At 34.7% G+C, this 14,148-nt stretch overlaps 1 protein-coding gene across 1 annotated transcript in view; it reads right to left on the bottom strand.

Annotated features, from left to right (window-relative positions):
* The window catches only part of LOC134567660 (uncharacterized), a 484,351-nt gene that overhangs the window by 335,864 nt on the left and 134,339 nt on the right, over nt 1–14,148 (bottom strand). The window contains exons 44-48 of the mRNA XM_063426051.1: nt 12,142–12,271; nt 9,630–9,804; nt 5,578–5,699; nt 1,401–1,505; nt 1,195–1,293 (exon numbers count right to left, since the gene is read on the bottom strand). Coding sequence (XP_063282121.1) covers nt 1,195–1,293; nt 1,401–1,505; nt 5,578–5,699; nt 9,630–9,804; nt 12,142–12,271 — 631 coding nt within the window. The remainder of the gene's footprint in view (nt 1–1,194; nt 1,294–1,400; nt 1,506–5,577; nt 5,700–9,629; nt 9,805–12,141; nt 12,272–14,148) is intronic.

Genomic DNA, 14,148 nt, shown 5'->3' on the forward strand with positions numbered 1-14,148 from the left:
CCCTAGCTACCCCCTAGCATAAATGTCCTACCTATACCCCTTACTCCTAACATTAGCAAGTAGGGGGTAAAAAATCTAAAACCTGTAAAAAAATAAATTATACTTACCAGTCTTAATCAGAACGCTCTGACTGCCAAGTCTCATTTCTATTGAGACTTGGGGCTGAATAATAGAAGAATTAGAAGAAAGAAGACTTTTTTCAATAGAAATGAGACTTGGCAGTCAGAGCTCTGTTTGGTTGGTTTACTAGCCTACCAATCAGAGTGTAAATATGAGAAGGATTTGGGAATTGTTATAGACAACAAATTAGGCAGCAATATGCAATGTCAATCTGCAGTTGCTAAAGCCAGTAAGGTTTTGTCATGTATAAATAGGGGCATACATTTTCGGGATAAAAATATAATTTCACCTCTTTATCAATCACTGGTAATTCCACACCTTGAATATACTGTGCAATTTTGGGCACCTGTTCTAAAGAAGGATATCATGGCACTAGAAAAAGTGCAGAGACAAGCTACAAAATTGATAAAAGGAATGGAGCATTTTAGTTACGAAGAAAGGTTAAAAAATTTAAACCACTTTAGTTTGGAAAAACGGTACCTCAGAGGGGATATGATAACATTATATAAACATATTCGGGGACAGTACAAACCATTATTTGGAAATCTATTCGTAAACAGGGCTATGCAAAGGAGATTTCATCAAGAGCAATAAGGATATGGAATTCTCTGCCTGAAGAGGTGGTTTTGTCAGAGTCTATACAGATGTTTAAACTGCAATTGAATAAATACTTGCAAAAACATAACATACAGGGATAACATTTCTAATTAGTGGGGTAATAGCTGCTTGATACAAGGAGATATCTGACTGCCATTTTGGGGTCAAGAATTTTTTTCCTACTTTGTTGCAAAATTGGAAGCGCTTCAGTCTAGGTTTTTTGCCTTCTTTTGGATCAAGAGGAAAAACATATGTGAGGAAGGCTGAACTTGAGCAAGTCTCTTTTCAGCTATGTAACTATGTAACTATGTAATTTATGAAATAGCTCTTTCCTGCTCCTGATTAGAAAGACAGATGTCATGCTTCATAACTCTCTATACAAATTCAAAGTGATTATATAATAATGTACTGTATTAACATTCAAATAATTTATAACTGAAAATAAGTGAGCAAAACTTTAGAGCTCATGTTGCCTACCTAGCGTGGTGTGATGGCTCCTGTATAGTGATTTAAGGTTACTGCTTGCTTCACTAAGCAGATAGCGGAGTCCAGAAACCGATAAACAGAGATGTTGTCCTGGATATAAAATAAGGGAACCAAGTATATAAGTTATGGTCATAACCAAAAATGGCAATGTATAAATGAGGTTTATTTTTATTTTTTTACAAAAGCAATATTCTAACCTTTTCTAGCTGACCCAGAATCCAGCAGAGCTGGTTTGTAAAGCTTTGTAAATGAATCAAGTAGGGTGGTGAGTTTCTGTGCCAAGGAAGTTACACGTGAAAAACCTGAGATATTTGGCAAGGGAAAAGAAAAATGTGTTATTTACTATGCAGTGTCTAATGATAACATTCATTATTGTAATCCTATGCAGAATGATATATATATATATAAAAAAAAAAAACATTTTAATTCGAACATTATTTACTCACATTTAATGCAACACAGTATCAGGAAACACAGATGTAAAGCATTTCCAACTTTTTCAATTGTAATGGTTTGTTCACCAAATCTGAAATGCAAAGCCCTTTTCTCAAAAATATTAATCATGCATACATTGGAAAATATCCCAACCTTGCAGTTAATATTACACTATCATAGTTCTGTTTATATCAGAATAAAAAAATAACAAACCTATTTTCAAATAGCAAATCTATATTTTAGAGATCTTAAATCTTAAAAAAACAATTGTCTAATGAAAAAATGGCATGTTTAAAGGAGTTATCTTTTTTTATTACTTAAAGGGACACTATATTCACCAGAACAACTACAGTCTAATGGAGTTGTTCTGGTGTGCATAGTATCCAGTTTTTTTTTTTTTAATGTAAACACTACATTTTCAGGAAAACCTCGAGTGGCAGTCACGTAAATGGCCACTAGAGGTGCTTTCTGGGTGAGTGCTGCACAGTTTTCCTGATTTTTTTTTTTTTTACTATTCTCATTATTTTCGGAGAATGTCTTATTTTCAGGAAAACAGGGTATTAACATATTGCAAACATAAAATGGAAATGGATCTTGGCCTTTGTAGGGATAATTGTGAGACAAAATATTGCAATTACTTTGTGAAAACTATAAAAAATAATAATTTTGTTACCATTATTACTATTAATAATATAAATATTGATATGAATATTAATATGACAATATAAATTATTATAGAACCAGGCCCACAATTTTGATTTAAAGAGATACTATTTATCTCTGCTCCTAAATTCTTGTGGTTCAACCTAATTTTACAAATTGATGCAATGTAACATACAATAACTATATTGCTTAAAAATATAATTTAATGTGACAACAACAATCTATATGATAGTAACATAATCAGTGATAATATAACATGTAACAAAGAAAATTGCTTCAAACATGTCATAATATAATTTCCAGTGTAGACGATGAAATCTGGGTAATGAGCAATTCAGTTACTGACTCACAGAATTTACCACCAACAAATGCAATAACTCAGCATAACCTACTGCATTAACATTTAATATCCTTCACCCTTATATGACAGGGTATGATAAAACAAGATCTCCTGCAATAAAGAAGCCTAAAGGACATCAATTCCTGGAATAACATGTGCAGTTTCAGTATCAATTACTTGTTTAGAAAATATCTAGTTATAACTATTTCTATAAATGGTTGCAAACCTAACTTTTTCCAATCCACTCAGCAGCTAAACTATCTTGGCATTGTAAATACACCATATGCAAATGTATTAGAAAAAATAATACAAATAACTATATCTAACTACGGTATATTGGCATGCAATCATATTATGTGGCATTATAGGTCTGGCAAATTAGAGACACAGAAATGCATCATTCAGAATTGGCAGGTTTATACAATATCTTCTCCTTGTACAATCACTTCAGATACTAGAGAGAGAGTCCCTTGAAAATCATTTGGATTATTTGCGAATGTGTGTAGCAGAAAAAGACTACTAAACTTAAAAGTAACATTTGTCTAGGGCATTGGTTCCCAAAACAATCCTCATGGCCCACCAACAATCCAAGTTTATTTTCAGTATCTCCATTGGAATGAAAATGGTAAACATATAAATCCTGGACTGTTGGTGGGTAATGAGGACTTTTTGGAGAATCACTTGTCTAGCAGTAAAAAGGATAGCAATGAGAGTTTATAGGTACATCAAACTCAACATATTATTACTGTCTTTCTTTAAATTCACACCCTTCTTTGCATTTATGGATACAATCCTTAATTTATTCCTGTTGCCATGAAGACATTAATTCACTATGTTCCATCCTGTCCAATGAATGGAGATGGCCTTCTCTCCCCTACTGCCAATGTGACCTTTTCAGTATTATGCTTTTTAACACAAGTTGGTGAACTGCTTACCCTAGCTATGCACAAAACCCCTGCCCAAGACCTCACCAGTTTTCCAGTTCCAGGACAGTTCATAAGTTTTGTTTTTGTAAATGGCAGGAAACAGCACTGGATGTATAATTTTTCAATATTTAACTGCATTTCTTTTTTTTTTTTCAAAAATGCCATCCCACCGCTATTTTCAGTATAGACCTATTGGTAGTTCCTTGCTAATATTTCACTTACTGTTGTTAAGGGCCATACTCTGTATCTGTGTGTTCTTGCCTTACTCTGCTCCCAGGAATGGAGGCACACATGTATGGTCTCACAGCCCAAAGTTCTAAGACTGCTGTGATTTGGCTAAATCATGGCCGGCACGGGAAGCATTTGCAGAGGTGAGGTGTGTATAGTATACTGATTTGTTCTGTACCTTCTGCATGGGAATGCTGGCAAGTGGCAATTGCCTCCCTGGGCCACTAGCATACAGGAATTCTGGCCTGCAGCCTCATATCATTATTTTGCTACAAAATCAACAGGACATATATATGGATGTATATAAGGATATCTTATAGCAGAGTACTGCAGAAGTGAGGCATCAGGCACAAATTTGCAGATCTTTTGCTATTCTAGCACTGCATGGATTATAAAATCCCAGTGCTCCCCACTTGCCCATTGGGATATTATGTTTACAGAAAAATCCAGGAATGAACAAGCTGCCAGACTATGACAGTATATATGGTGTCCCATGTGTTTACAAATGAAGATGAGACAGTTCACACACAAGTTTTTATTAGTGGCAAAGGAAACAAAGCCTATATCTCATAATTGTGCACAGATGGGTGCTGTCACTCATATGATGTCACATCTCAGAACTACAGAAATCTTAATTTGTTAGATGCATATATTGCATGTCCTTCTTGAGGGGAGAGGGAGGGGAACGGGGCATTCATATCCGGATTTGTGAGCTTTGTTTGAAAAGTCATTTGTTTATACTTGCCAATAAGGCTAAGGGATGCCAGCCCTCCTCTGACTTCAGGGCACCTACTGCTGTCAACTTCCCAAAATGCTCTGAGTGCACATATGCTCTGGATATAATTTTATAATTTCCCCATGTTCCCCATGAGTTCAAGCAGTAAACATGGAACATTTGTCATTTGCATTAGATGCTAGACTGTGCCAGTACAGCCTTGAATTATGTATCCCCTAACAATAATAATATATAGAGCTTTAAAAAAAATGCACAACTACCAACTAACTTTACATAGCCATCAGATTGTGACATTACATCCAAAGTAATTGCTCATATTTGAGTCCAGTAACAAGGAAATACATATACATATCTACAGTTATAGCCTGACTCTTCTACAGAAAGAGCAGCACATTTATTGCCTAGCAAAGTATTTATCCTTGTGATAAATCATATTTATTGGAGTTGCTGGTACAAGTCTTTGTCATTCTATTACAAACAGCAGCTTGAACAAGGCAGATATTCAGTTATTCTGGCGGAGAGTCCTCTCCTCAATAAACACATTAGATGCTTTTATACATTCCACTGGCTTGCTACCCTGCCATCCATCTGCTGTGGTGGCTTTACGCCTGCTTGCTGTGACAGAATGCCAAATGTATTTTTTTTTTTATCATGCCAATGCCAAGAATGAAGAGCAATTAAATATATTTCAAATCTCTTCTTTTCAGTGATGTGAGCATGTTTATTATTCATAATGACAACTAACTAATCCTAAACCTGTAAATCATAAAGTAACTGAAATAAATACACTTCCCTGCATTGATGCAGAGCAGAATAGTCGGCAAACTGAGATGGTATTTATTGTGTGTAGTACAATGTTCATAAATAATGAAATGAAAACATTTCTAACCTGGAAGTAAATGTGCAATAATTGTCTGTGTAAAATGTTTGTGAATGTGGCACTACATGATACAGTAAAAGTAGTGAGTTTGAGATCTATATTCTCTACAAAAGTTTGTTTTTGTTTTGTTTCTTTATCAACATTCACCAACAAAGACATGAAATACCTTTTAGCAGCAGTTGAGCTTCCAGGATAATATGAACAGGAACTTCACTAACTCCAACTATTCGAAAGCAGTTCAGAAGTGATTTGGGTAGTTTGTTTGAATGGCAGTGGGTGTTCAGGTCACTAAATTACAGTAAGATAATGTAAGGTAAGATTTAATAAAAAAAAAACACACACACATTTGCACACACAAGTACTGGTAAAAACAGTTACAAGAGCACCAAAAGTACATGAAAGATAACATGTCATCTGATATGTTTGCCTTTTTATGTTTGTGAAGTACCTAAACTCTGTGTTAAATCACAAACAAATGTACCTGTTTTGGTGATGTTAAAGCTATTATTTTTGGGATATATTTTAATTTAGTAATTGTTTGTTTGTTTGTTTATTTGTTTGTATTCAGTGACATTTTTGTGCTCCCTCAAACTAATTCAGACTACTACTCAAATGTACTGGACCTAGCTTCCTTTGCACTGTACATCCTACAGATCCTATGATATACCAACCGTTCCCATTAATGAATGCCACCACAAATTAGTTCATGATGGGTTGCCTAGGAAACGGAAGTAGAGCAACAGGTCTAGATAAAATTGATTGTTTACGAAACTTGCCACTTTGGGGATGCAATAACCCAGTCATCTAGCCATCACTAACTGCCCTTGTCAAAGTCACTCAGATCTTTTTGCTTGCCTATACGGAGAACACCACACAAGACTGTTTACAAGACTTGCTGTTTTGGAGATGCTCTGACCCAGTCATTTAGCCATCAATATTTGGCCCTTGTCAAAGTCACTCTTCACTTGTCCCATACCTAGACAGGTGCCATTGCAATGACATAATCAATGTTATTCATGTCACCTGTCAATGGTTTTACTGTTGTGGCTGATCGGAGTGTATGTAATGCATCCAGAAATAGAACAGTAGTGAGACATATTTTAACCCCTTAACCCCTTAAGGACCAAACTTCTGGAATAAAAGGGAATCATGACATGTCACACATGTCATGTGTCCTTAAGGGGTTAAGGACACATGACATGCCTGTCATGTCATGATTCCCTTTTATTCCAGATGTTTGGTCCTTAAGGGGTTAATGTACAGACATGATGATTTTTGTAGCTTTTGTGACTTACATTTATCTTATAACCTAATGTTTTTGGAAAAGTTTTTTCTTATTGGCAAACCTGACTTTGAACAGCTTTTGACTTCACATAAGATCTATCGAAACCTGACACCTTTTTTTGTCTCTATCTCTAGTCCTACTCATTTTTCTTTACTTCTAGTATTCCACATACCATTACTAATCTTAAGTCATAACTAAGAAATTCCTAAAAAGATTAAGAATTTGTAATCAATGCTGTATGCATCATCGTGGATTTCCATGGCCAAACCTGTTACTATACTTACTGAGCAAACTCTTTCACTAGACTTTTCACTGACCGTTAAAGCCTAAAACTACTCAAAATTAACCATTGTGTTTTTTATATTTGTACAGACACCAGTGCAGTTTTGGTTTGCTATTTAGGCAGAGTACATTTTGCTCTCTTTATGGTAATAAAGGCCTTTCAAGAATAAATCCTCAATGGCCTCGATATATTTTTTAGTTGGAAAGGAGACAAAATAAACCTGACCCTTTTTTTTTATTATCTAAATTAAAATGGCTGGGGCATTATTTTAACTTCTACACAGTACAGTACAAAAGAAATTAATTTTTAGACCTCATAATTTTTTATCAAAGATTCCAATATTTATACAAAAAAATGTCTAAAGGCAGTAGATGCTAATAGTTATATTGATATGAAAAGCTGTCACTTTGCACATTGACTGATAAATGCACCTTAAGGCCAGTTCTTAAGAATACGACAAAACTGCACCCAAGAAGCCCGCTATATATGCCAAGTTAATAGAAATAATCAAGAATGTATTTAAAAATGATAGAAAGAAGAAAATTTACAAAGAAGTATAGAAGAAGTCAAAAAAGAATAGAAAGAAAATATGTATTGACTTATAAAAGAAAAAGAGAACACACAAAAAATTATATATATCTTTTTTTTTGTAACTATAAAAACAAAAATAGAAAAATAGCCAAATAATCAATAAAAATTGGTATGTTCTAAAAGATGACCCAATTTAAAAAAAAGAGTTTACCTACCAAACCTAAAGTAAGTTATAGAGGCAGCAAAAACATTAAAAACATTTTGGTGCAAAGTCACTGTATGGAAAAAATGAAAAATACACATTTTTAAATAAAAGCGAAAAAAAAATTTTTTGCTGCGGTTCTTGCCTACCATGTAGGAAAACGAAAAGTAGAAAAAGACACGTAACCAATATAAAAAACCACAAATAAAAAAAAATGTAAAAAAATCAAAGATTAGCTTACCTGTTTTTCAAAAAAACATTATTTTTAATTTAAAATGTCCATGTGATTTAATGTATGTTGGGAGAACAACAATATGCCTCCACACACGAATTTCAGAGCACATTAGAAATGTAAAAAAGGGTGTGGAGTCGCATAGTGTCTCCCAACATTTTAAAATACACCACAATCAAAATCCAACAGACCTCTTCTTCTGCGCAGTTAAGTTAGTCAAAAGGGACTGGAGAGGAGGATATTTTAATAGAAAAATAAGTATAGAAGAAATTAAATGTAACCATAATGTTAATGCATTAAAACCCCTTCAGCCACTTACCTTAATCCAGCGCCGGGCTCCCTCAGCGGTGGTGACCTCTCCTTCCCCTGCCAATGTGAGCTCCGAATGTGCGCATTCAAACCGCCCATAGGAAAGCATTACTCAATGCTTTCCTATGGACGTCCAGCATGTCCTCAATGCGATTTTCGCATTGAGGATTGCAGAAGCGGCCTCTACTGGCTGTCAAGGCGACAGCAACAAGAGGCTGGATTTACCCTGATTCTAAACATAGCAGTTTCTCTGAAACTGCTATGTTTACAGCTGCAGGGTTGAAACTAGGGTGACCTGGCACCCAGACCACTTCATTGAGCTGAAGTGGTCTGGGTGCCTATACTGTCCTTTAAGCAAATTAGTTATCTTTTAATCTGTAGTCATTTTAGTTTTTTTTATATGCAAAATTAAATATCTTTACTTACTAAGCCATATTCCTTTTTCTCCCTTTATTTACATTTATTGAGAAGTTTTATGGTACTAACATATATATTTCTGTGCACTTTTTAATGAATTAAGCACTGATCAATTTATAATATCATATTAATATACACTGAACAAAATTACAAATGCAACACTTTTGTTTTTGCCCCCATTGTTCATCAGCTGAACTCAAAGATCTAAGACTTTTTCTATGTACACAAAAGGCCTATTTCTCTCAAATATTGTTCCCAAATCTGTCTAAATCTTTGTTCGTGAGCACTTCTCCTTTGCCGAGGTAACTTTTTATAGATTCCCTGTACATATGGTAACCCTGCTATAATGCTGCAGCTTTCAGAGAATATGCATGATTAATGTTTTAATGTGATTAATGCATGATTAATGTTTTGCTAAATGTGTCTGTTATACTATAGATATCTGACAAGGTTTCTTTAGTACATTTTACTATATATTTAAATTGACAGAAATGTTTACATGTATAAAGTATTCTAAAATGCATCATTAATTTAGCCTAAATTAATTTATTTTAATGTGTTAGCAAATTCTGATTTAGAATAAATAATAAACAACCAGAGTATAATTTAGTCTCTCGGTAACATAAATAAGACATTCCACTCGACATCCATATACAAGCAATAAACAAATAAAAGAAGAAAATATACTGTTTGAGTACAGACGCTGCAGAATACAAATATGTATGGCTGGAATGAATACTAATTACATTCATATCAACAGTTATTTTTCAAAGCATGTTTCCATTTAAGATACACAGATATTAATTTGACTATAAGAAATAGCAGCAGTTGCCACAGCAGTCATAACCAAGTCCCAGACAGAATAATTGGCAGCTGTCTAGTTATGTGATGTCTGAAAAAGTAAGTGATACAAATCACAGAGATTATCCCGATTAGCAGGCAAAATTAAACATTCCTACCTTTTAATGACAGTGATGCATGCACCTGCTGTGTTTAAAGGGACTTCATCCCACTGCAAAGTGAATGTTTCTTTCCCACAATGCTTTGCTGATTGAATCTTTCCGAGTAATTGTGCTAACAGAGCGAGGTTAGATTGTGGTAGCTGCTCCAATCCACTGATGCAGATCCAGGCTCCTGTAATACCAACAAAAAGATGCATTGTTTCAGAAAATGATGATTAAATATGAATGCTTCATATCCTTATAAGCTAATTGATATTGAATATTCATTAATAAACTAATGAATATTGAGCTGGTAACTGAAGAGCAATATCAAAGGGTGTATGTAGACTGTTAGTGCATGGACCGCCACATCCAGTAAGCCTTCTTAAATTGTCACAGATTGTAACATAAGAAATCAACTTAGTCAGATGAGACCATTTAGATTATGAATTGAACTGCCCTAAAACATTCACACTGATCATTAGAGAGAAATGGCACTCTCTAAAGAGTATCACAGTTCCCCAGCTTTACGTTTAGGGACCTATTTACTAAGCTCCTTAAATTGTCAACACAGTTGTTTAATGAAGTAAAATTTGCAATGGCAGGGTCCTTAGCAGATGACACTTTCATGCTGAATGCAAACATTCAAACACAGCTCACTACCAAGTTATTCCACGTGAGTGGTCTAGAGTTTGCATGAGATGTTAGGACTGGTTACCAAAATTCAGCTGTGGTGAGCTATAAATGATCATCCCCAGTTGAGTAGCAGAGTGAATTTTCCTTAGGCTTTCAGGCTTTTATACAAAATGCTTGGCCAAGCTCAGAAAATAACTTACTCACTGCAACTAAGAATTAAGTGCTGAAATTTGCCAAAGCATGTGTACTAGTGCACCTAGTCATATGTATACGCAAAACATTTTTTTTTAGTTTGGCAGCTTTCTGCAGAGTGTAATTTGGGTCAGTTTGAGCCTATTTACTCTGTTGACTCCATTCTTGTTAGAGAAAGGCCTTGGCTTAAATACTTTTTAAGTGTTATGTGGGTATTGAGAATAGGAAACTGGGAAGAGGTGTACCTTGCTCTTACCCTCTTCTCTGCTCTGTATATTTTGTTTCTCATAGTGTACTGAATTAGTTGAGTTTTTAGTCACATCAGGCAAGTGAGATTGGCTTAAGCCAGCCATCAGTGTTTGTGGCCTCCTAAGCAACGTTATTCACTAAAGATGAGATTCTAAATTCTATTTGTAACCCAAATTCATAACTACAAACACAGATTCCAGTTCAATAAAATGTTCAACATCGTGACCAAGGGAAACTATGCAATGGTATGAATACTATCGTCTTCTTTAAAGGCAATTTACAAAAGTTGTGTTACCTACAGTAACTATATTTTTGCAGCAGCATGGCATAGTCAGTGTTAACCAAGACAAATCACTCTCTTCGTAGATTAAAGTCCAAGTTCATTATAAAGTGTAATTATGGGTTCAGCGGCAGCTCGGAAAGTTAAAGTGGAAGACAATGCTGTGTCAGAGAGAAAATCTACCATGAATGAGTTTATTTCCATTGGAATTCTGGGTTGATAATTGTCAGACTTTCAATCAACAATTAGCGTATCAGCGTTGAAGGCCACACATCTTGGGAATTAATTATCAAACCCTGTATACTACCTACTATACACTGGTAATTATACTTGGGAATAGATATTTTCAATCATACGCGTTGAAATAGTAATTTTAAAGGAAAGTTCTATAACTGGAGAAATCAGCAGGAGCCTCCAGTGGGTTTCCAAGGTGATTCCTAAATTTGGAGCTTTCCTCTAGAATTTTTTATTTTATTTATTTGTCTTTAAAATATGTTCTAGTTCTTATTTACCTAAAGTATAGTTTCCTGTAAAGGATTACAGAAAGGATTGACATTGCTATGGTGGGTGTTTTAAATAATATTTATTTCTATTGTTTGCTGATGTGGATGCCATTTTAAATCCCCATACTGCTCAATTAATCTAAGTGACCATCACAATTATTTCTAAATTGCCATCTGCTTTCCCTGTGTGTTTTCAGGATAATGAGATGTGTGCCGTATACAATTAACACGACAAATCCTCCATGTTCAATCTAAAATGTTATTTTATTATGAAGTGATTTAATCTGCACTATGGCTCCACAGCTGCCAACGTGTCGACAAGCCTTATTTGTAGCTCTCTAACAGCTAATTGAAAATGTATGACCATAATGCACAGGATAGCCTTCAACATTAAATCGCTGTAGCTGGAGAATTAGCAAATTATCCCTTGGACATAGGCCTTTGCTGAAAACAAGTACGAACACAAATAAAAGAGAATGCCTAGAATTACAGGCAAACACTAAATATTATTGACAATGGTATATTTTTAGCTAATGATCTTGTACAACAAAAAATAAAATGGCAACAGCTTAATATATCCCCACTGAAGCGTAATGAAACATTGCTACAAAATGTGGTACAGTATATGCAAATCAATTTATAACTGCATGCTCAATTCAAAAATTTTTACCTGCAGCAGCCAGTCCTTTACATATGTCTTGCAGAATGCTGCATGCTGTGGTGTTTGTACAAGAAAAGGAGAAAAAGGGTTTTCCAAGTGCACAGCATAATTCTCGAACCATGGATTTTTTCCCAGATCCCTGAGATACAATAGAAAATCGTACTTGGGTAAAATATGGCTGAAACAGCGAATGAAAACAATCTGCTTAGATAAGAAAAACTACATGGTTTATTATTATTAATAATCATAATGATAACTATTTATATATTGCCCTTTCATCTTGAACGGATTTCAAAGTGCTTACTAAGTGGTGTCTCAATGACCAGCCTAAAGCAGCAAGTGAAAATAGATTTTATCATTACCTACCTGAATGTTACACATTTTATTTATCTATGAAAGGGTGAAAAACTGAGATGAACATTTCATAGTGGAAACAGCTACACTAGGTAAAAACATGTTCTACATTTGCTGTATTGGAAAACTGAGCAATTTCACAGACAATGTTAAGCAGTACCAAAATGTGTAACGTGATATTCACAAAAGAAAATGCCCATGCCTCTTCGTTAACTTTCATCGCATTCCAAGCAACCTCAGCTTAAAAGTGTCCCACCAGGAACATTGGTGTTATGAGTTTCCCTTAAAATCTTGTTCCTCGTCTACATTAAAGTTACTGGGTAGTTGACTTGGCTTGTTTTATTTCCAAGAAGACTTAAAATTGAATGCTAGACAAATGGTTAGAAAACATTCCCATGGTAAATTCTAGAAATCATTATGCCATCAAAAATCAAAACTTTGGTAAAAATGCTAAAAAATAATCCCTCTTTGCCTCTTCTTTGGAAAAGTTTTAAAAAAATGTAAGGGTGGTGTTTAGGTAGCATGCAGTAAGAAAACACTACTATAATTGTTAGAGAATATAGAGCATTGTTTATCAAAATGTTCGGTTCTAAAGAATGCTATAACTTACTAAAAGTTGGGCAATCACAGTGAAAACCAGTGAAAACAACAGAAGGAATATTCCATGGTTGACCCCCCTCTTTACATTTTTGCACCACTTTTTTTGAACTGAACACATTGATAAATAAAGAACCCATGTGGCATGTTAAAAAAAAGCAATTCAGTAAACAAAGTGTTCTAAAACACAATTAATTAAAAAAAATTGTCTTTGATTCTACATGTGCAAATATAATATATATATATATATATATATATATATATATGCTGCTTAACGTATCACAGTGAGTGCCTGAGATTTTTTCTTGATACATGTTCTATGGGGTATGCTGACCCATACTTAGTCAGCACCCTGTGATTTTTATGATTGAATGCAACACTCGTTTCTCTTTTCAGACTTCTAGAACAAACATGCCCCTATTTGTGGTCTTTGGAAATATAGGAGTTGCAAGCTCTAAACGTAAAAATTCTAAAAACGTTATGAGTTAAACTAAAGTAGATATTAATCTTCCCTTTAAGCTATACATTGGTGATTGCCTAAAAGAGGGTCAACTATTTTACAACTTTATATAGAAAAGACAGGGAAGGTAAGTAAGGGGGAGAGATGGCCCTGTATGTGAAGGATAGCATAAAATCTAGCCTAATAAAAGTTAGTGAGGTGAACATAGAGTCCGTTTGGGTTAAGTTAGAATTTGGTAATCACACAGTAACTCATGTAGGTGTGATTTATAGGCCCCCAGGAAAAATAGAAGAGTTAGTTAATCTACTAGTTGAGGAAATAGCTAAAATGACAATGAAGGGGAAAGTTATCATCATGGGTGACTTTAATCTTCCTGATTTGAAATGGAAAACCAAAATAGCTGCTTGTGCCAGGAGCACACATATTCTAAACTCCCCACTGGGATTGTCTCTAAAACAAGTCGTTGAGGAGCCAACTCGTAAACAGGCCATACTAGATTTAGTGTTAACAAACAGAGATTTGGTATCAGATATTACTGTAGGTGAAAGTTTAGGATCCAGTTATCATCAGTCAGTGTGGTTTAATATAAGAACAGTGACTGAGTC

Source organism: Pelobates fuscus, chromosome 1 (genome assembly GCF_036172605.1).
Source record: "Pelobates fuscus isolate aPelFus1 chromosome 1, aPelFus1.pri, whole genome shotgun sequence".
Taxonomy (NCBI): domain Eukaryota; kingdom Metazoa; phylum Chordata; class Amphibia; order Anura; family Pelobatidae; genus Pelobates; species Pelobates fuscus.